This window comes from Heptranchias perlo, chromosome 19 (assembly GCF_035084215.1).
Source record: "Heptranchias perlo isolate sHepPer1 chromosome 19, sHepPer1.hap1, whole genome shotgun sequence".
In the NCBI taxonomy this organism is placed as follows: domain Eukaryota; kingdom Metazoa; phylum Chordata; class Chondrichthyes; order Hexanchiformes; family Hexanchidae; genus Heptranchias; species Heptranchias perlo.
This window is the reverse complement of record NC_090343.1, coordinates 30,219,024-30,242,399: the sequence shown is the minus strand read 5'-3', so window position 1 is coordinate 30,242,399 and position 23,376 is coordinate 30,219,024. Positions and strand designations below refer to the sequence as shown.

The following is a 23,376-nucleotide window of genomic DNA, read 5'->3' as shown; positions in this document are numbered from 1 at the left end:
AAGGGACAGCGAGGGCGAGCGAGAGAACGAGGGCCAGCGAGGGCGAGCGAGAGAACGTGGGCCAGCGAGGGCGAGCGAGAGAACGAGGGCCAGCGAGGGCAAGTGAGAGAACGAGGGTCAGCGAGAGGATGAGGGCCAGTGAGCGCGAGCGAGAGGATGAGGGCCAGTGAGCGCGAGCGGGAGGACGAGGGCCAGTGAGGTCGAACGAGAGTACAAGGGCCAGTAAGGGCGAGCGAGTGGACGAGGGCGAGCGAGAGAAACGAGAGGACCAGGGCAAATGAGAGGGCGAACGAGAGGACGAGGGTGAGTGCGAGGACAAGGTGGAGCGATAGAGAGCGTGAGGACTAGGGCGAGCGAGAGAGAGAGAGAGTGAGAGGACCAGGGCGAGCAAGAGAGAACGAGGGCGAGCGAGAGGACAAGGGCGAGTTAGAGAGAGCGAGATGACGAGGGCGAGCGAGGGAGCGAGAGGAAGAGCGAGAGGACGAGGGCGAGCGAGAGGACGAGGGCGAGCGAGAGGACGAGGGCGAGCGAGAGGACGAGGGCGAGTGAGAGAGAGCGAGAGGATCAGGGCGAGCGAGAGAGAGCAAGAGGTCGAGGGCAAGCGAGAAGACGAGGGCGAGCGAGAGAGAGCGAGAGGACCAGGGCGAGCGAGAGTGAGCGAGTGGACCAGGGTGAGCTAGAGAGAGTGAGAGGACCATGGTGAGCGAGAGAAGCGAGAGGACCAGGGCGAGAGAGAGAGCGAGAGGACGAGGGCCAGCGAGAGCACGAGGGCCGGCGAGGGCGAGCGAGAGCAAAAGGGGCGGCGAGGGCGAGCGAGAGCACGAGGGCGAGTGAGAGAACAAGGGACAGCGAGGGCGAGCGAGAGAACGAGGGCCAGCGAGGGCGAGCGAGAGAACGAGGGCCAGCGAGGGCAAGTGAGAGAACGAGGGTCAGCGAGAGGACAAGGGCCAGTGAGCGCGAGCGAGAGGATGAGGGCCAGTGAGCGCGAGCGGGAGGACGAGGGCCAGTGAGGTCGAACGAGAGTACAAGGGCCAGTAAGGGCGAGCGAGTGGACGAGGGCGAGCGAGAGAAACGAGAGGACCAGGGCAAATGAGAGGGCGAACGAGAGGACGAGGGTGAGTGCGAGGACAAGGTGGAGCGATAGAGAGCGTGAGGACCAGAGCGAGAGAGAGAGAGAGTGAGAGGACCAGGGCGAGCAAGAGAGAACGAGGGCGAGCGAGAGGACAAGGGCGAGTTAGAGAGAGCGAGAGGATCAGGGCGAGCGAGAGAGAGCAAGAGGTCGAGGGCAAGCGAGAAGACGAGGGCGAGCGAGAGAGAGCGAGAGGACCAGGGCGAGCGAGAGTGAGCGAGTGGACCAGGGTGAGCTAGAGAGAGTGAGAGGACCATGGCGAGCGAGAGAAGCGAGAGGACCAGGGCGAGAGAGAGAGCGAGAGGACGAGGGCCAGCGAGAGCACGAGGGCCGGCGAGGGAGATCGAGAGCGCGAGTGCGAGTGAGAGCGTGATGGGCAGCGAGGGCGAGCGAGAGAATAAGGGCCAGCGAGAGCGAACGAGAGAACGAGGGCCAGCGAGGGCGAGCGAGAGAATGAGGGCAAGCGAGGACGAGCGAGAGAACGAGGGCAAGCGAGGGCGAACGAGAGAACGAGAGCCAGCGAGGGCGAGCGAGAGAACGAGGGCAAGCGAGGGCGAACGAGAGAACGAGGGCCAGCGAGGGCGAGCGAGAGAACGAGGGCCAGCGAGGGCGAGCGAGAGAACGAGGGCGAACAAGAGAATGAGGGCCAGCGAGGGCGAGTGAGAGAACGAGGGCCAGCAAGGGCGAGCGAGAGAAGCGAGAGGACGAGTGCGAGTGGGAGGACGAGGGTGAGTGAGAGGACAAGGTGGAGCGATAGAGAGCTTGAGGACCAGGGCGAGCAAGAGAGAACGAGGGCGAGCGAGAGGACAAGGGCGAGCGAGAGAGAGCGAGAGGACGAGGGCGAGCGAGAGTGAGCGAGCAGACCAGGGCGAGCGAGAGAGAGCGCGAGGATCAGGGCGAGCGAGAGAGAGCAAGAGGACGAGGGCAAGCGAGAGGACAAGGGCGAGCGAGAGAAAGCGAGAGGACCAGGGCGAGCGAGAGTGAGCGAGCGGACCAGGGTGAGCTGGAGAGAGCGAGAGGACCAAGGCGAGCGAGAGAATCGAGAGGACCAGGGCGAGAGAGCGAGCGAGAGGACCAGGGCCAGCCAGAGCACGAGGGCCGGCGAGAGCGAGCGAGAGAACGAGGGCAAGCGAGAGAACGAGGACCAGTGAGGGCGAGCGAGAGAACGAGGGCCAGCGAGGACGAGCGAGAGAACGAGGACAAGCGAGGGCGAACGAGAGAACGCGGGCCAGCGAGGGCGAGCGAGAGAACGAGGGCCAGCGAGGGCCAGCGAGAGAACGAGGGCCAGCGAGGGCGAGCGAGAGAACGAGGGCAAGCGAGGGCGAACGAGAGAACGCGGGCCAGCGAGGGCGAGCGAGAGAACAAGGGCCAGCGAGGGCGAGCGAGAGCAAAAGGGGCGGCGAGGGTGAGCGAGAGCACGAGGGCGAGCGAGAGAACAAGGGACAGCGAGGGCGAGCGAGAGAACGATGGGCATCCAGGGCGAGTGAGCGAGAGAACGAGGGCCAGCGTGGGCGAGCGAGAGAACGAGGGGCAGCGAGGGCAAGCGAGAGAACGAGGGCCAGCGAGGGCGAGCGAGAGAACGAGGGCCAGCGAGGGCGAGCGAGAGGACGAGGGCAAGCGAGAGAAGCGAGAGGACCAGGGCAAGTGAGAGGGCGAACGAGAGGACGAGGGTGAGTGAGAGGACAAGGTGGAGCGACAGAGAGCGTGAGGACCAGGGCGAGCGACAGAGAGTGAGAGGACCAGGGCGAGCAAGAGAGAACGAGGGCGAGCGAGAGGACAAGGGCGAGCGAGAGAGAGCAAGAGGTCGAGGGCAAGCGAGAGGACGAGGGCAAGCGAGAGAGAGCGAGAAAGAACAAGAGGACGAGAGCGAGGGAACAAGTCGAGCGAAAGAGAGCGAGAGAACGATGGGCAGCGAGGGCGAGCGAGAGAAAAAAAGGGCCAGCGAGAGCGAGCGAGAGAACGAGGGCCAGCGAGGGCGAGCGAGAGAACGAGGGCCAGTGAGGGCGAGCGAGAGAACGAGGGCCAGTGAGAGGACGAGGGCCAGCGAGGGCGAGCGAGAGGAGGAGGGCCACAAGGCCGAGTGAGAGGAAGAGGGCCAGCGAGGGCGAGCGAGAGGATGAGGGCCAGTGATGTCGAGCGAGAGTACAAGGGCCAGTGAGGGCGAGCGAGTGGACAAGGGCGAGCGAGAGAAGCGAGAGGACCAGGGCAAGTGAGAGGGCGAACGAGAGGACGACGGTGAGTGCGAGGACAAGATGGAGCGATAGAGAGCGTGAGGACCAGGGCGAGCGAGAGAGAGTGAGAGGACCAGGGCGAGCAAGAGAGAACGAGGTCGAGCGAGAGGACAAGGGCGAGCGAGAGAGAACGAGAGGACGAGGGCGAGCGAGGGAGCGAGAGGAAGACCGGGAGAACGAGGGCGAGCGAGAGGTCGAGGGAGAGCGAGAGGACGAGGGCGAGCGAGAGGACGAGGGCGAGTGAGAGAGAGCGAGAGGTTCAGGGCGAGCGAGAGAGAGCAAGAGGTCGAGGGCAAGCGAGAGGACGAGGGCGAGTGAGAGAGAGCGAGAGGATCAGGGCGAGCGAGAGAGAGCAAGAGGTCGAGGGCAAGCGAGGGAACGAGGGCGAGCGAAAGAGAGCGAGGGAACGAGGGTGAGCGAGAGAAAGCGGGGAACGAGAGAGAGCGATAGAGAGCGTGAGGACCAGGGCGAGCGAGAGAGAGCAAGAGGTCGAGGGCAAGCGAGAGGACAAGGGCGAGCGAGAGAAAGCGGGAGGACAAGGGCGAGCGAGAGAAGCGAGAGGACCAGGGCGAGAGAGCGAGCGAGAGGACGAGGGCCAGCCAGAGCATGAGGGCCGGCGAGAGCGAGCGAGAGAACGAGGGCAAGCGAGGGAGAGCGAGAGAACGAGGGCAAGCGAGAGAACGAGGGCCAGCGAGGGTGAGCGAGAGAACGAGGGCCAGCGAGAGAACGAGGGCCAGCGAGGACGAGCGAGAGAACGAGGGCAAGCGAGGGCGAACGAGAGAACGCGGGCCAGCAAGGGCGAGCGAGAGAACGAGGGCCAGCGAGGGCGAGCGAGAGAACGAGGGCCAGCGAGGGCGAGCGAGAGAATGAGGGCAAGCGAGGGCGAACGAGAGAACGCGGGCCAGCGAGGGCGAGCGAGAGAACAAGGGCCAGCGAGGGCGAGCGAGAGCAAAAGGGGCGGCGAGGGCGAGCGAGAGCACGAGGGCGAGCGAGAGAACAAGGGACAGCGAGGGCGAGCGAGAGAACGATGGGCAGCCAGGGCGAGCGAGAGAACAAGGGCCATCGAGAGAGAGCAAGAGAACGAGGGCCAGCGAGGGCGAGCGAGAGAACGAGGGCCAGCGAGGGCGAGCGAGAGAACGAGGGCCAGCGAGGGCGAGCGAGAGAACGAGGGCCAGTGAGGGCGAGCGAGTGGACGAGGGCAAGCGTGAGAAGCGAGAGAACCAGGGCAAGTGAGAGGGCGAACGAGAGGACGAGGGTGAGTGAGAGGACAAGGTGGAGCGATAGAGAGCGTGAGGACCAGGGCGAGCGAGAGAGAGTGAGAGGACGAGGGCGAGCGAGGGAGCGAGAGGAAAAGCGGGAGAACGAGGGCAAGCGAGAGGTCAAGGGCGAGCGAGAGGATGAGGGCGAGCGAGAGGACGAGGGCGAGCGAGAGAGAGCGAGAGGATCAGGGCGAGCGAGGGAGCGAGAGGAAGAGCGGGAGAACGAGGGCGAGCGAGAAGTCAAGGGCGAGCGAGAGAGAGCGAGAGGACGAGGGCGAGCGAGGGAGCGAGAGGAAGACCGGGAGAACGAGGGCGAGCGAGAGGTCAAGGGAGAGCGAGAGGACGAGGGCGAGCGAGAGGACGAGGGCGAGTGAGAGAGAGCGAGAGGTTCAGGGCGAGCGAGAGAGAGCAAGAGGTCGAGGGCGAGCGAGAGGACGAGGGCGAGCGAGAGTGTGAGGACGAGTGCGAGCGAGAGGACTAGCTCGAGCGAGTGGCCGAGGGCGATCGAGAGCGTGAGGATGAGGGCGAGCGAGAGGACAAGGACGAACTAGAGGTCGAGTGGGCGAACGAGGGCGAGAGAATGAGGGCGAGCGAGAGAACGAGGGCAAGCAAGGGCGAGCGAGAGAACGAGGGCAAGTGAGGGCGAACGAGAGAACGAGGGCCAGCGAGGGCGAGCAAGAGGAGGAGGGCCAGCGAGGGCGAGCAAGAGAACGAAGGCCAGCGAGAGAACAGGGGCTGTTGAGGGCGAGCGAGAGCACGAGGCCGAGCGAGATAACGAGGGCCAATGAGAGAACGAGGGCCAGCGAGGGCGAGCGAGAGGACGAGGGCCAGCGAGGGCGAGCGAGAGGACGAGGGCCAGCGAGGGCGAGCGAGAAGACGACGGGCAGCGAGGGCGAGCGAGAGGGCGAGGTCCAGCGAGGGGACCAGGGCCAGCGAGAGGACGAGGGCCAGCGAGAGAGAGGGAGAGGATGAGGGCGAGCGAGAGAGAACGAGAGGACGAGGGCAAGCGAGAGAGAGCGAGAGGGCGAGCGAGAGACAGCGAGAGGACCAGGGTGAGCAAGAGGACCAGGGCGAGCGAGAGAGAGCGAAAGGACGAGGGCGAGCGAGGGCAAGTGAGGGGATGAGGGCGAGCGAGAGAGAGTGAGAGGACAAGGGCGAGCAAGAGGAAGAGGACGAGCAAGAGAGAACAAGAGAATGAGGGACGAGCGAGAGAGAGCGAGAGAGAACGAGAGCGAGCGAGAGAGGGCTGAGGACAAGGGCGAGCGAGAACACGAGGGCCAGCGAGAGAACGAGGGCCGGCGAGGGTGAGCGAGAGAACGGGGGCCGGCGAGGGCAAGTGATAGCACAAGGGCTGGCGAGGGCGAGCGAGAGCATGAGGGCGAGCAAGAGGACGAGGGCCAGCGAGGGCAAGCGAGAGGACGAGGGCCAGCGAGGGCGAGCGAGAGGACGAGGGCCAGTGAGGGCGAGCGAGAAGACGACGGCCAGCGAGGGCGAGCGAGAGGACCAGGGCCAGCGAGGCCCAGCGAGAGGACGAGTGCCAGCAAGGGCGAGCGTGAGGACCAGGGCCACCGAGGGCGAGCGAGTGGACCAGGGTTAGCGAGAGGACGAGGGTGAGTGAGAAGACGAGGGCCAGCGAGAGAGAGGAAGAGGATGAGGGCGAGCGAGAGAGAACGAGAGGACGAGGGCGAGCGAGAGGACCAGGGCGAGCGAGAGGACAAGGGCGAGCGAGAGACAGCGAAAGGACGAGGGCGAGCGAGGGAAAGTGAGAGGATGAGGGCGAGCGAGAGAGAATGAGAGGACAAGGGCGAGCGAGAGGGCAAGCAAGAGGAAGTGGGCGAGCAAGAGAGAACAAGAGAACGACGGACGAGCGAGAGAGAGCGAGAGAGAGCAAGAGGACCAGAGCGAGCGAGAGGACCAGGGCGAGCGAGAGAGAGCGAAAGGACGAGGACGAGTGAGGACAAATGAGAGGACGAGGGCGAGCGAGAGAGAGCGAGAGGACCAGGGTGAGCGAGAGAGAGCGAGAGAACGAGAGGACGAGGGCAAGCGAGAGGGAGCGAGAGAACGAGGGTGAGCGAGAGAGCGCGAGAGGACGAGAGCGAGCGAGAGGACGAGGGCGAGCGAGAGAACGAGGGCGAACGAGAGAACGAGGGTGAGCGAGTGACAGCGAGAGCACGAGGGCGGGTGAGGATGAACGAGAGACTGAGGCGAACCAGAGACCGAGGCGAGCGAGAGAACGCAAGAGGACGAGAGCGAGCGAGAGGACGAGGGCGAGCGAGAGAGAGCGAGAGGGCAAGGTCGAGCGAGAGAGAGCGAGAGGGCGAGCGAGAGGATGAGGGCGAGCGAGAGAACGAGGGTGAACGAGAGAACGAGGGTGAGCGAGAGACAGCGAGAGCACGAGGGCGGGCGAGGGTGAACGAGAGACCGAGGCGAGCGAGAGAACGAGGGCGAGCGAGAGACAGCGAGAGCACGAGGGCGGGCGAGGGTGAACGAGAGACCGTGGCGAGCGAGAGGGAGCGAGAGGACGAGGGCGAGCGAGAAGACGAGGGCGAGCGAGAGAGAGCGATTGGACGAGGGCGAGCGAGAGAGATCGAGAGGACAAGGGCGAGTGAGGGAACGAGGGCGAGCGAGAGAGAGCGAGGGAACGAGGACGAGCGAGAGAGTGAGGGAAAGAGGGCGAGCGAGAGAACGAGGCGAGCGAGAAAACGAGGACGAACGAGAGAGCGAGAGAACGAGGGCGAGCAAGAGAGAGCGAGAGAACGAGGGCGAGTGAGAGAACGAAGGTGAACGAGAGAACGAGGGTGAACGAGAGAGAGAGTAAACAAAGGTGGGGGGGGCGCAGAGGGAGAGAAAATGAGAAGGCTGGGAGAAAGAGGGTGTTTTCTGGTCATTTGTCCTTCCTAAATCAATTTATTCCTATATATTTAATTTGAATGTAATTCTCTATGACCCTCTTTGCTCATCAGTTTGATTACGGCACCTCCTCCATTTTTGTAAGCCAGATAAGGGAATCGCCAGACGTTGCCCAGTCCCACAGCATAGCCTATCATTGAAAGGATGTAGTCAGCTTTCGTGGTCCATACACCTCGCGCTTTCCGGTCAATATGCTCAGTATCTTCAAACCTAGCTGAGCCTTTGGTTTGCTGGAGAAAGTAAAACATTTCCAGGCTAAGCAAATAAGATTTTGCTTCACAATAACTCAAACAACTATTGTCTTGATGTACCTTTTAAGAAAATACCACAATTCTCTAATCACTTGGATCATTCCTTTTTACTTGCAGTTGTTTCAAAGGCAACAACCTCATACTGAACACCTGCATACATTTAGGTATAATATTCAATTGAGATGTACAAAATCTGTTATTAGAAAGGCAGTGGAAAAGAGAATTGTGAATATGTGATAATAAGTGAGGTCTTTTACATTTATGTCAGGACTCACAGTGATCAAGGACCTCAAAAGTTCTCAAGAGATTCTGCAGGCTGATTGGGCTGTCGAACCAGAATATGACTGGGGTATTAAATGAATAGTGAAGATAATGTAATCCGCAGTGCTGGCCAGAGGCGGAAGCAATTCTGTACAGTATGCAGTCACAAGTGTAGTCCCACATCTTCTTGATCAATGATTTTGATGAAGGTGTTGAAGGAACAATTTTTTATTTTGCTGATGACACCAAGATGGGTGCAGAAGTTAGGAATGTCGATGAAATGAAGACTACATGTTGATCGAGTTATATTGGGATGATGGGCCCCATGTGTGGCAGTTGTCCTTCAATGTAGATAAATGCAAAGTGATGCATTTGGGTAGGGGTAATTCCAGGCATATGTGCATGCCTCAGAGGTTAGCCCCCAAATGACCTCAGAGAAACAAGCAATTAGACCTGGTGGTCACATGTTTACTGACAGTTATACTCCAGCAGGAGAATACATGACATCAACTTCTAACACCAAAAAGGATGAGTAGCAATGTTGTGGGAACACTAACTCCAAGTCGCACACCATTCTGACTTGGACATATTATTGATGTCAGTGGGTCAATATCCCTACCTGCATACAATATACGAAAAAGACGGACAAGAAAAGACCAGCTAGTCCATGCAGTCTGTTCCATTCAACCGTGTTGCAGCTAAGCAACACAACCTCAGTTGCTCCCCACCCACCACCAGCCATGTAATCTCCTGGGAGAGGCCTAACACCATCACTACGTGGACTTCAGCCATTCAAGCCCACCTTCTCAGGGCAACTAGGGATTGACAATAAATGCAGCCTTGCCAACATCTAGGGAGCAAATAAAAAATGTTTATCATTATTAAAAGACAGACTTTCTGCGAGCAACAGCAGATCTGCTACTATATATAACAAGTAAATCCCTGAACCGTAAATGAGTTCTCAGGGTTTAAGACTTGCATATTGGGGGGAAAATACTCACAATTTCAGGGTGTATTAGTTGGTCACGTTGTGGGAGAATATATGATGATCTATTGAACATTTCTTTTAGTTTTTTTTTGCATTTACTGGGAGGTTTGTTAATGTCTTGGTGGAGTTGGATCTGCGGCTGTTTTTCTAGCTATGCGCTTTCCTCATCAAGCAGCAGAGAGTTGGACATGTTAATGTAATTAATAAAAATATGATCTACATTTCAGCTCGACGACCGGTATCCGGCGATGCCGATTCCGAAGTCGCAGCGCGACTCTCCAGGGCCCAACTTTTCAAATTTAGAAACGGTCAGGGCATAAATATTGAAGGAAAATAATTTCTAAAAACTGACGGCGTCGCATCTGATAAATGTTGGGTTTCCGCCAAAAGACCCGGCGCTGCTGAGGCGAACCGTTCGATGGTCGTTGGTCGTTCCGTTGGGCGGCCGTTTAACTGTTACGTCAGCTGCATTTTTATCTCGAGCAATTTAAACTGCCATCTCCAGAAGGCTGTTCATTTTCAATTGTAACCAGAATTTAAAAATAAATACGTCTATCGGAAAAGGATTTTTACTTTTTAGTAGTGATAGTCATTGTGTGATGTTTATCACTTAATGTTTCACAGCACACCTGAAGTACTCTTTCTTATTATTGCCTTATCGCAAAGCTGGAGTAATCCCTTTTCTTTTTTTAATACTTTTCTCGTGCTGACTTATTCTTTTTGCTTTTTGTTGTATTTATTCACTTGTTTTTTTTATTCACTATTTTCTTCTGTCTGTTTCGCTCTCTACTCTCTATCTATATCTAGCTCAGATTCTGGACAGGTATATCTGTGGATAGACAGGATCTGGACCTCAAGTTGCCTTGGTTCGGGGAGGGGGCGAGGATCAAGAGCAGGAAAAATAATTAGATCCATAGAAACTTGTCAACCATTGTGGAGAATCTTAACTAACGGTTTGGAAAGGTAGGAAAGAAAGTGTGTAACATACTGATGTGTAAAATTGGGTTGGGTTATTGCCAATTGGCGGCCAGAGGAGATAACATTTTTTTATAGAGTCAAAGCTCTGGTTTGATCTTGAAGTATCCGTATGGAGATGGTTAGAAAGGTTCATGCAATAATGAAAGCCTGGTTGTTCTTTAAAGCTGTTGTCTTGTGTGTTTCATTTGAAGCAGCCCACACAATTTATCACTGAGGCAGCACCAGAATTTTCCTCCAGAAATAGCACAATTGCCCTTTAATGCCCACCCTGCTGCATTTAAATAGGGTTAAGTGGGGATGGCTAACCGTTCCGCTCCATTTTCCCCAAATTCTGAACCTAATTATGATCACCACTATATTAGTGCCAGTATGAGCAGCATAGTGGTATCCCTCAGGTGGATTCTGCACTGAAGAGACCATTTTGTTTGATGGAGCTGAAAGTTTGTCTTTGTGGTCCTATTGCCATTGTAGGACTCTGATTTGCATAGACTAATGAGGCTCTTTCCTGTTTACAGTTGGTACCTGGACCGCCCATTTCAAGACTCCTACCTGACGCTGACCCAGACATAAGTGGGATCAGGGCAGTAAGTGCTGCAACTGCCATTTTCATCATGCCATTGCTCCATTACCACCCAACGTGAAGGGGGTGGGGATGAAAATCTGCCCCCAGGTTGCTATCAAGTTTGGTTTGCAGGATGTTCCACCCTTAAATATTGGGACAATTGCTTTGTAACTACATTAATCATCATTAAGAGATCAACAAAATGATCAGAGCTCTGGTCTTCTGCACTTTAAATTCTTCAATTATTGATGAAAGCTGCAATTGTTTGGAGTTTAATGGAACTGCAATGCAGATTTAGTTCCAAAGCTTGGCAAAACTTATGGCCCAGAAATTGCAAATCTGTAACCACAATGTCTATGCCAATTATCTTGCTTATATGCATGACTCCTTAATTCTGCAAAAGTTATCTGCATCCGGAATATTTGATGGAGATAGATAGATTTGTGGCAAAAACAAAAAATGGTTACGGCGAGAGGAGGGCTCTGGCCTAAACAAATTTGTCACTTAGCATCCTGGAGAAGAAGTCATCTCATAGCAGGTACATGTCTTTGCAAACCCTCTCATAGGAGAACCAAGATTAAGTAGTTGCTGATAAGTAAGCCTGATATCTAGCATTGAGATTGGACATGATGAATATCAAGATGGCTGCCATATCTCAAAGAGTCTTACATAGGTCTATAATATAACTGATGAAGAAACTCTGAATCTTTGATTACAATTGCTGGAAGCAATATCTGGGCTGCTTTAGTATAGGACAACCAGAGCACACAAAGTGCAACATCATATATTAAACCCTATGCATACAAAGATAAATTCTGATATATTTCCTGCATCAGTTGTGGGTATTGTAATGTCAGGATTTTCCAACTAATCTTTCTTATTTAATGTGTACTTGGGACCCAAAATTTGAATTTCCAATCTTAATCGGGGTAGAGACACACATAAGTTATTGCTACATTAGTAGGGAAGTCGTATGAGATTTAAACATAAGATAAGCAGAAAATTAGATATGCAATAGCTGTATAGGTTGTTAAGATAGCCAAGTGCAGCTAATTAATAATTAATTTTAACTCATAGTTTTAACTCTTGCCAAGAAAAAAAGGACTGATCCAGTCAAGCTTGAAAAGTGTAACATTTATATTTGCACTACTTCCTTATGTAATTTTATATGAACTGATGATGAAATAATTGTAGAGTAATTAATGTTTGTTGAATGATGTTTGATAAGCAATTACTTTTAAAGGTGCTAGATTTCTTAAATGCACAAATTGACTCAGGTCATCCAAATTATAATTTTCTGCAGTTAGAATATTTTGTTCAAATTATTAGAATAATAAAAACACTTTCCTTTGATTAACTATTTCATGTTAAAAGTAAGAATATTAAGACAAGACTGCTCAGAATTAAAAGTCTGCATTGCTTAACTATTGCTTAACAGAGTGAAACTGGAGTGTTCAATGATTAATAAACTTCAAGCTACTTTGCACAGTCGGTGGAGCCAGAGAAAACTGCACTCAGCGTCCTTCTGTGAATTTAAAGCAGCAGTTTATTCATTGATTTGGGATTTTAACACAGGAGCTAATAATGCAATATTTAGGTGCTGGTGCACCTAGAGGCTGAGGCCTGCTCAGTGCCTGATGCGTAGGGTGCACAATAATTTTGAAGCTGTGGCACTAATAGTCTACATATCTGTCATCCATTAGTGTTAATAATTGTAAACAATTTTACAACACCAAGTTATAGTCCAGCAATTTTATTTTAAATTCACAAGCTTTCGGAGACTTCCTCCTTCCTCAGGTGAACGAAATGAAATCCTCAAAATGAAATCGCATTTATAATTCACAGAACAATGCTTGGTGATTACAGACAGTTTTTCCAACTGCCCGTTGCCAAGGCAATCAGTGTGCAGACAGACAGGTGTTACCTGCAAGGTCTCAGAATATACAAATCACCAAAAAAAAACAACAAACAAAAAAAAAAAAGAGATAGAGAGGTAGAAACATAGAAAAGACAGCAACTGACCCGTTATATTAAAAACAGATAACATTTGTTCGCTGGTGGGGTAACGTGTAGCGTGACATGAACCCAAGATCCCGGTTGAGGCCGTCCTCATGGGTGCGGAACTTGGCTATCAATTTCTGCTCTACGATTTTGCGTTGTCGTGTGTCTCGAAGGCCGCCTTGGAGTACGCTTACCCGAAGGTCGGTGGATGAATGTCCATGACTGCCGGAGTGTTCCCCGACTGGGAGGGAACCCTCCTGTTTGGCGATTGTTGCGCGGTGTCCGTTCATCCGTTGTCGCAGCGTCTGCATGGTCTCGCCAATGTACCATGCTCTGGGGCATCCTTTCCTGCAACGTATGAGGTAGACAACGTTGGCCGAGTCACAGGAGTATGAACCATGTACCTGGTGGGTGGTGTCCTCTCGTGTGATGGTGGTATCTGTGTCGATGATCTGGCATGTCTTGCAGAGGTTACCGTGGCAGGGTTGTGTGGTGTCATGGACGCTGTTCTCTTGAAAGCTAGGTAATTTGCTGCGAACGATGGTCCGTTTGAGGTTGGGTGGCTGTTTAAAGGCGAGTAGTGGAGGTGTGGGGATGGCCATAGCGAGGTGTTCGTCGTCATTGATGACATGTTGAAGGCTGCGGAGAACATGGCGTAGTTTCTCCGCTCCGGGGAAGTACTGGACAACAAAGGGTACTCTGTTGTTTGCGTCCCGTGTTAGTCTCCTGAGGAGGTCTATGCGATTTTTTGCTGTGGCCCGTCGGAACTGTCGATCGATGAGTCGAGCATCATATCCCGTTCTTACTAGGGCGTCTTTCAGCGTCTGTAGGTGTCCATCGCGTTCCTCCTCGTCTGAGCAGACCCTGTGTATTCGCAGGGCCTGTCCATAGGGGGTGGCCTCTTTGACGTGGTTAGGGTGGAAGCTGGAAAAGTGGAGCATCGTGAGGTTGTCTGTGGGCTTGCGGTAGAGTGAGGTGCTGAGGTGCCCGTCTTTGATGGAGATTCGTGTGTCCAAGAAAGAAACTGATTCTGAGGAGTAGTCCATGGTGAGCTTGATGGTGGGATGGAACTTGTTGATATTATCGTGTAGTCTCTTTAGTGATTCCTTGCCGTGGGTCCATAGAAAGAAAATGTCGTCAATGTATCTGGTGTATAGTGTTGGTTGGAGGTCTTGTGCAGTGAAGAAGTCCCGCTCGAACTTGTGCATGAAAATGTTGGCGTATTGGGGTGCGAATTTGGTCCCCATGGCTGTTCCGTGTGTTTGGGTAAAGAACTGGTTATCGAAGGTGAAGACATTGTGATCCAGGATGAAGCAGATGAGTTGTAGGATGGCGTCCGGAGATTGGCTGTTGTTGGTGTTGAGTATTGATGCTGTCGCAGCGATGCCGTCATCGTGGGGGATACTGGTGTATAGTGCCGAGACGTCCATCGTGGTGAGAAGTGTTCCTGGTTCAACTGGTCCGTGGGTACTGAGTTTTTGTAGGAAGTCTGTAGTGTCGCGACAGAAGCTGGGGGATCCCTGTACGATGGGTTTCAGGATGCCCTCGATGTATCCAGAGAGGTTCTCACACAGGGTTCCGTTGCCTGATACGATAGGACGTCCGGGTGTGTTGGCTTTGTGTATCTTTGGGAGGCAGTAGAAGTCTCCCACGCGGGGAGTACGTGGGATGAGAGTGCGTAGGATATGGGGAAATCAGATCAGCCATGATCTCATTAAATGGCAGAGCAGGCTCGAGGGGCTGAATGGTCTACTCGTGCTCCTATCTCTTATGGTCTCTTATGGTTTTATGGCATCGAACTTTAGAAGTACCTTCTCTTCCCATTCCTGCATCAGTAAATATCCCCTTGGCCGCCTCCTCTTCCTCATCTACGTGCTTCTCCTTGGTGACACCATCTGCCGACAAGTGTTCAGCTTCCACAGTATGCTGATGACACCCAGCTCGACCTTTCCACCATTTCTCCCAAACTCTCCACTGTCTCTGTGCCATCAGACTACTTGTCCAACAGGCAGATTTGCATGAGCCACAATTTCTTTCAACTAAATATTGGGAAGGCCAAAGCGTTTGTCTTCAGCCTGCACCACAGATTCCATACCATCATAAGTGACTCCATCCCAGTCCCTAACCAATGTCTCAGGCTGAACCAGACTGTTTGCAACCCCGGCGTCCTATTCGGAAGCTGAGCTTCCAACCCCATATAAGAACATAAGAAATATGAGCAGGAGTAGGCCATACAGCCCCTCGAGCCTGCTCCGCCATTCAATCAGATTCTGGCTGATCTTCGACCTCAACTCCACTTTCCTGCCCGATCCCCATATCCCTTGATTCCCATAAAGTCCAAAAATCTATCCATCTCAGCCTTGAATATAATCAATGACTCAGCATCCACAGCCGTCTTGGGTAGAGAATTCCAAACATTCACAACCCTCTGTGTAAAGAAATTCCTCCTCATCTCGGTCTTGAATGGCCCACCCCATATCCTGAAATTATGCCCCCTAGTTCTAGACTCTCTAGCCATGGAAACAATCTCTCAGCATATACCCTAGCAAGCCCCATCATAATCTTATATGTTTCAATGAGATATTCTCTCAATCACAAAGACTGCCAACTTCATTTAAGTCAATATAAAGGAAAATTGGATTGGGTGTATAATGGGCAGCTGATCTAATATCACCCACTTCATGCCATTGCTGTAAATTAAAATCACCATGGAAAGGAAGATAGGGTGAGGTGTATAATGAGCGGCTGATTTGCTACTGCCCATTTTGTGCCCCCTGCTGATATTGAATTTCACCCCCTATATGTAGTTCTATCCTGCATGACTACTTTCGTCCTTCACTAAATTTGAGAGACCTTATTAAATGCTGACCTTTCTAGCAGGTTCCATCTTTTTTAAACTTACGTGTATTTTGTTTAAATGAATTTGCATTTTGTCCCTTTTCATTCGATATTTCTCCTTTTTGAAGGACCACATGTCACATGCTATTCTATAGCCAAGGGGTCGGAAGCCAACCTATTTCTGGCCCTCTGCCAATGCTTCTCACTAATCAGTTGCTAATTTTGGCCCACAAAAATATCCCAGAGTAAGTTCTCTGTTGTCATTTGCTCCCTCCTCCCTTCCCCTTGAATCAACTAGCATATATATTTATACAATGTACAATTACAATGAATATGTGGATAATAGCAGCTTTGGGGAATGATAACAGGTAGTCTTTACAGATTTATGACTGGATACAATAACTTTTTATGACTGGATATAATGGCCCTGAAATGACTTGGCTGTCCAGGATCTCCAGCAGTTGTCCTGTATTTTGAATAATCAAAGAGTCATATAAGAGGAGCCAAACATGAAGATGATAAATTGTTTTGTTGTTTGAACATGTCTTCTGTATGTACGTGGTAACTTTCCCCATGAAGCCCCGATACAACTTCACACTCTATACTCCCATTCCGGTAGCAGTATCAACATTGGCACAAAGTTTGAGAAATCTTCTCTCATAGTTAATTACATTGTTACATAGAATTACATAGAATGTACAGCAGAGAAACAGGCCTCTCGGCCCTGGGTCCATGCTGGTGTTTATGCTCCACAAAAGCCTCCTTCTCCCGACTTCATCAAACCCGATCAGCATATCCTTTTATTCCTTTCTCCCTCATGTGTTTATCCAGCTTCACTTTAAATGCATCTATGCAAGTTGCCTCAACTACTCCTTGTGGCAGCGAGTTCCACATTCTAACCAATCTCTGGGTAAAGAAATTTCTCCTGAATTCTCTATTAGTGACTATGTTATATTTATGGCCCTTCGTTCTGGTCTTCGCCACAAGTGGAAACATCTTCTCTACGTCTACCCTATCAAAATCTTTCATAATCTTAAATAACTTTATCAGGTCATCCCTCAGTCTTCTCTTTTCCAGAGAAAAGAGCTCCAGTCTGATCAAACTTTCCTGATAGATATAACCTCTCAGTTCTTTTTTGCACCTTCTCCAGTGCCTCTATATCCTTTTTATATCACAGAGACCAGAACTGTTCACAGTGCTCCAAGTGTGGTCTAACCAAGGTACTATCCAAGTTTAACATAACTGTTCTGCTTTTCAATTCTATCCCTCTAGAAATGACTCCCAGTGTTTGGTTTGCTTTTTTAAATTTTTTTTTTTGACCTACTTATAGTGATTTGTGTATCTGTACCCCCAGATCCCTCTGCTCCTCTATCCCATTTAGATTCTTATTATCCAAGTAGTATGTGGCCTCCTTATTCTTACCAATAAAATGTAATATCACAAACTTATAGGAACAGAGGAACATAGGAACAGGAGGAGGCCATTCAGCCCCTCGTGCCTGCTCCGCCATTTGATAAGATCATGGCTGATCTGTGATCTAAATCCATATACCTGCCTTTGGCCCATATCCCTTAATACCTTTGGTTGCCAAAAAGCTATCTATCTCAGATTTAAATTTCGCAATTGAGCTAGTATCAATTGCCGTTTGCGGAAGAGAGTTCCAAACTTCTACCGCCCTTTGTGTGTAGAAATGTTTTCTAATCTCGCTCCTGAAAGTTCTGGCTCTAATTTTTAGAAAGTGCCCCCTACTCCTAAAATCCCCAACCAGCGGAAATAGTTTCTCTCTATCCACCCTATCTGTTCCCCTTAATATCTTATAAACTTCGATCCGATCACCCCTTAACCTTCTAAACTCTAGAGAATACAACCCCAATTTGTGTAATCTCTCCTCGTAACTTAACCCTTGAAGTCCGGATATCATTCTAGTAAACCTACGCTGCACTCCCTCCAAGGCCAATATGTCCTTCCGAAGGTGCGGTGCCCAGAACTGCTCACAGTACTCCAGGTGCGGTCTAACCAGGGTTTTGTATAGCTGCAGCATAACTTCTGCCCCCTTGTACTCTAGTCCTCTAGATATAAAGGCCAGCATTCCATTAGCCTTCTTGATTATTTTCTGCACCTGTTCACGACACTTCAATGATCGATGTACCTGAACCCCTAAGTCCCTTTGGACATCCACTGTTTTTAACTTTTTACCATTTAGAAAGTACCTTGTTCTATCCTTTTTTGATCCAAAGTGGATGACCTCACATTTGTCTACATTGAATTCCATTTGCCACAGTTTTGCCCATTCACTTAATCTATCAATATCGCTTTGTAATTTTATGTTTTCATCTACACTGCTTACAATGCCACCAATCTTTGTGTCATCGGCAAACTTAGATATGAGACTTTCTATGCCTTCATCTAAGTCGTTAATAAATATTGTGAATAATTGAGGCCCCAAGACAGATCCATGCGGGACTCCACTAGTCACATCCTGCCAATGTGAGTACCTACCCATTATCCTCACTCTCTGTCGCCTTTCGCTCAGCCAACTTCCTAACCAAGTCCGTACTTTTCCCTCGATTCCATGGGCTTCTATCTTAGCTAACAGTCTCTTATGTGGGACCTTATCAAATGCCTTCTGGAAGTCCATATAAATAACATCCATTGACATTCCCCTGTCCACTACTTTTGTCACCTCTTCAAAAAATTCAATCAGGTTTGTCAGACACAACCTACCTTTCACAAATCCATGCTGGCTCTCTCTGATTAACTTAAAATTCTCGAGGTGTTCAGTCACCCTATCCTTAATTATAGACTCCAGCATTTTCCCCACAACAGATGTTAGGCTAACTGGTCTATAATTCCCCGGTTTCCCTCTCTCTCCTTTCTTAAAAAGCGGAGTGATATGTGCAATTTTCCAATCTAGAGGGACAGTTCCTGAATCTAGAGAACTTTGAAAGATTATAGTTAGGGCATCCGCAATGTGCTCACCTACTTCCTTTAAAACCCTGGGATGGAAACCATCTGGTCCTGGGGATTTGTCACTCTTTAGTGCTATTATTTTCTTCATTACTGTTGCTTTACTTGTGTTAATTTTATCGAGTCCCTGTCCCCGATTCAATATTAGTTTTCTTGGGATTTCCGGCATGCTATCCTCTTTTTCTACTGTAAATACTGACGCAAAGTAATCGTTCAACATGTCCGCCATTTCCCCATTGTCAATGACAATATCCCCACTTTCAGTTTTTAAGGGACCAACACTGCTCCTGACCACCCTCTTTTTCCTAAGATAACTATTAAAGTTCTTCGTATTGGTAATCTATATTGAGTCTCTATTGGTGCTTTTATATTGTGCTACTGCTGCTAAGTTCCTGAAGCATAGGTTTCATGCAGCTGATGGCTAGCCAAATATGCAATTCCTAGGACACACAAGGGTTTTAATGACCTCAAATATAAATTCTTTGGTGGAATCCCTGAAAATCTCATGAAAAAGTAAATTCTACTATAATTATTTGGTTGGATTGATTTGGATTTGGAATTAAGCAATCAAATTTCTGCCTATATATGCCTTGCTTGATTGATTCTATCTCATCTTTAAATGCTGAATTGTTCCTATTTCTTTCATTTTTACTCAAATGCCACATGTAGGGCCAATTGCACTTTATCATGTTCTTAATCTGATTTGGTGTAATTATATAGCACTCAAGACTCTGTGCTTCTCCCAGCTCTGTTTGGTTTTGCGGTCTTACATTCATTATCTTATTCACCGTTTTTTAATATTTGCAATGCTTTACGTTTTATTCCTAAGAGGCTTTATTTTCTAACGATGATATGGAAGCCAGGAATTTTAAATTTCCCTAATTAGTTCTTCCAAAAAACCTATTAATTTAAGTGGAGAAAAATCTTTATTGTTCAAAAATTGTAATCAGTACCACAGGTAGAGTAAACATTTCATCAGCGACAAGGGATTTGTATCATCAGTCAGAATCAACTCACACCCTGTTTAGTGTGGATGTTTGATTCAGCAAAATTTACATACTAGTCAGTCATCTGTGTTCTCAGATACAAAAGCTGTCCTGCGAAGCTAATAGTTTTCTCAGCAGGCAGTTGAGGGGGAATGGCTTCTGCTGTCTTGGGATACAATTACATAAGTAGATTAATTTTAGCATTGTCAGTTGGTGTAGGAGAAAAGAGTTTCAAATACATTGTATTTTGTATATAATTTATATTCCAGCACAATCTATAACCTCATGGCCTGGCATATTCCTCACTCTACCGTTATCAACAAGCTAGGGGATCAACCCTGGCTCAATAAGGAGTGTAGACGAGCATGCCAAGAGCAGCACCAGGCGTACCTAAAAATGAGGTGCCAGTCTGGTGAAGCTACAACACAGGACGAGATGCATGCTAAACAGCGGAAGCACCATGCTATAGGCAGAGCTAAGCGATTCCACAACCAACAGATCAGATCAAAGTTCTGCAGTCCTGGCACATCCAGTCGTGAATGGTGGTGGACAATTAAACAACTAAGAGGAGGAGGACGCTCTGTAAACATCCCCATCCCCAATGATTGTAAACAATTTTACAACACCAAGTTATAGTCCAGCAATTTTATTTTAAATTCACAAGCTTTCGGAGGCTTCCCCCTTCGTCAGGTGAACGAGGTGAACGAGGTGAACGATCCTCAATGATGGCAGAGTTCAGCACATGAGTGCAAAAGACAAGGCTAAAGCATTTGCAACTATCTTCAGCCAGAAGTGCTGAGTGGATGATCCATCTCGGCCTCCTCCCAATATCCCCACCATCACAGAAGCCAGTCTTCAGCTGATTCGATTCACTCCACTTGATATCAAGAAACGGCTGAGTGCATTGGATACAGCAAAGGCTATGGGCTCCGACAACATCCCGGCTGTAGTGCTGAAAACTTGTGCTCCAGAACTAGCCACGCCTCTGGCCAAACTCTTCCAGTACAGCTACAACACTGGCATCTACCCGACAATGTGGAAAATTGCCCAGGTATGTCCTGTCCACAAAAAGCAGGACAAATCCAATCCGGCCAATTACCGCCCCATCAGGCTACTCTCCATCATCAGCAAAGTGATGGAAGGTGCCGTCGACAGTGCTATCAAGCGGCACTTACTCACAAATAACCTGCTCACCGATGCTCAGTTTGGGTTCCGTCAGGACCACTCTGCTCCAGACAGTGCGGCAGGACAGAGAAAAGTAGCTGCAAGTTTGGTGAGTGTGGGAGTTCGGTGAAGTGGGGGAAGGAGATGCTGCTTTGCCTTGCTTTTCCTAACTTTTTCCGCAGAGCGGCGGCGGACCTGAGCGACAGAAGACTGAGAGTGGGGAATAAAAGCAGCAGCAGACCTACAACAAGAGAAAACTACTGTGCGACGTCACAGGTGAGGCAGGAGAGTCCGAGAGGTGAGCACAGTATAAAAGGAGAGACCGAGAGCGGGAGGAGAGTCTGAGAGGTGAACGCAGGGTAAATCTAAGGCAAGTCATGGCAGCACAGCTCGCACCCGTGATATGCTCCTCCTGCGCTATGTGGGAAGTCATGGACACGACCAGTGTCCCTGGCGACCATGTGTGCAGGAAGTGTGTCCAGCTGCAGCTACTGGCTAACCACATTTCGGAGCTGGAGCTGCGGGTGGATTCGCTGTGGAGCATCCGTGATGCTGAGACTATCATAGATAGCACGTTCACTGAGGTGGTCACAACGCAGCTAAAGATTACATCGACAGAAAGGAAATGACCGCCAGACAGAGTAAATGGACTAGGCAGGTAGAGCAGGAGTCCCCTGGGGCCATCTCCCTCTCAAACAGATATATCGCTTTAGATACTGTTGGGGGAGATGGCTTATCAGGGGAAAGCAGCAAGAGCCAAGTTTGTGTCACCACGGGTGGCTCAGCTGCACAGGAGGGGAGGAAGAAGAGTGGCAGTGCTATAATGATAGGGGATTCAATTGTATGGGGAACAGATAGGCGTTTCTGTGGCCGCAAACATGACTCCAGGATGGTATGTTGCCTCCCTGGTGCTAGGGTTAAGGATGTTGCGGAGCGGCTGCAGGACATTCTGGAGGGGGAGGTTGAACAACCGGTAGTCGAGGTCCATATCGGTTCCAATGACATAGGTTAAAAAAAGGGATGAAGTCCTGCAAGGTGAATTTAAGGAGTTAGGAGATAAATTAAAAAGCAGGACTTCAAAGGTAGTGATCTCAGGATTACTACCGGTGCCACGTGCTCGTGAGTATAGGAACAGGAGAATAGACAGGATGAATGCGTGGCTGCAGGGATGGTGTGTGGAGAGGGATTTAGATTCCTGGGACATTGGGACCGGTTTTGGGGAAGGTGGGACCTGTACAAGGGGGATGGGTTACACCCGAGCAGGACCGGGACCAATGTCATCGTGGGGGTGTTTGCTAGTGCTGTTGAGAAAGGTTTAAACTTGAGTGGCAGGGGGATGGGAACCTGAGCGGGGAGTCAGAAGGGAGTAAAGTTGAGAGCAGCAAGAAAGGGGAAGACCCAGGGGAAATTTACAATACAAATAGTACAAACAGTTGTTCAACAACAAGTGAAAGGGAAAAGCGTAGAGCAGCAGAAAGAAAGTGTACTTTAGACACTACAGATAAAGTAAAAACTAGAAGGTGTGAGGCGATTATCCAGCATCAAAGCTGAAGGTCAGGCTAGGGTGTGTGGCCCAACCAAGAGTTCTATATACAAATGCACGGAGTACAAGGAATAAATTAAATGAACTACAGGTTCAAATTCAAATTGGAGGGTATGACATGATAGCTATTACTGAGACATGGCTGCAGGATGGTCAGGATTGGGAACTAAATATACCGGGTTATAATGTCTACAAGAGAGACAGGGAAAATGGAAGAGGGGGAGGAGTAGACTTAATGATTAGAGATGAAATCACTTCAATGATAAAGGAGGATATAACGACAGGTAAGCAGCCAACAGAGATCTTATGGGTTGAATTGAGAAATAGGAAAGGATCTAAGACTATAGTGGGAATTGTGTATAGGACCCCTGGCAGCAGCTCTGAATTGCTAGATTGTATAAATGCAGAGATTAGACAAGCGTGTAAGAAAGGCATAGTGGTCTTAATGGGGGACTTTAACCTTCACACAGATTGGGAAAAGCAGACTAGCAACTGTCAGAAAGGTAGTGAATTTCTTGAGTGTGTCCGGGATAGTTTTCTACAGCAGTATGTCCTAGAGGCAACAAGAGGGCAAGCCAGACTAGATTTAGTAATGAGTAATGAACCAGATTTAGTTAATGGCTTAACTGTACGCGAATATCTATCCAATAGCAATCATAACATGATCGAGTTCAAGGTAGTGTTTGAAAGGGAAAAAAGTGAGTCAGCTGCGAAGATTCTAGATTTGGGTAAGGCCGACTTCAATGGGATGAGACAGAGACTGTCCACAGTAAACTGGGCAAATCTGTTAAGGGGTAAAACGACTGATGATCAGTGGGAAATGTTTAAAGAAACATTTAACGTGATACAGAATCGGTTTATACCCCTGAGGGACAAGAACTCTACTTGCCAAATAAACACAACCATGGACAACTAAAGAGGTAAGGGACAGTATAAGACATAAGGAAAGGGCATACAAAAAGGCAAAAAATGGCACAGATCCTGGCGAATGGGAAAGATACAAAGATCAACAAAGGGTCACAAAACAAATAGTAAGAGCTACAAAAAGAGAGTATGAAAAGAAACTTGCAAGGGATATCAAAACCAATACGAAGAACTTTTATAGTTACATTAGGAAAAAGAGGGTGGTCAGCAGCAGTGTTGGCCCCTTAAAAACTGAAAGTGGGGATTACTTTGCGTCACTATTTACAGTCGAAAAAGAGGATAGCATGCCGGAAATCCCAAGAAAACTAATATTGAATCGGGGACAGGGACTCAATAAAATTAAATAAGTAAAGCAACAGTAATGAAGAAAATAATAGCACTAAA

The 23,376-nt window shown here is 49.9% G+C and overlaps 1 protein-coding gene across 1 annotated transcript in view; it reads right to left on the bottom strand.

Moving 5' to 3' along the window:
* Nucleotides 1-23,376, bottom strand: part of LOC137335346 (sodium- and chloride-dependent neutral and basic amino acid transporter B(0+)-like) — a 123,406-nt gene that overhangs the window by 74,399 nt on the left and 25,631 nt on the right. The window contains exon 3 of the mRNA XM_068000680.1: nt 7,597-7,759. Within this exon, the coding sequence (XP_067856781.1) occupies nt 7,597-7,759 (163 nt within the window). The remainder of the gene's footprint in view (nt 1-7,596; nt 7,760-23,376) is intronic.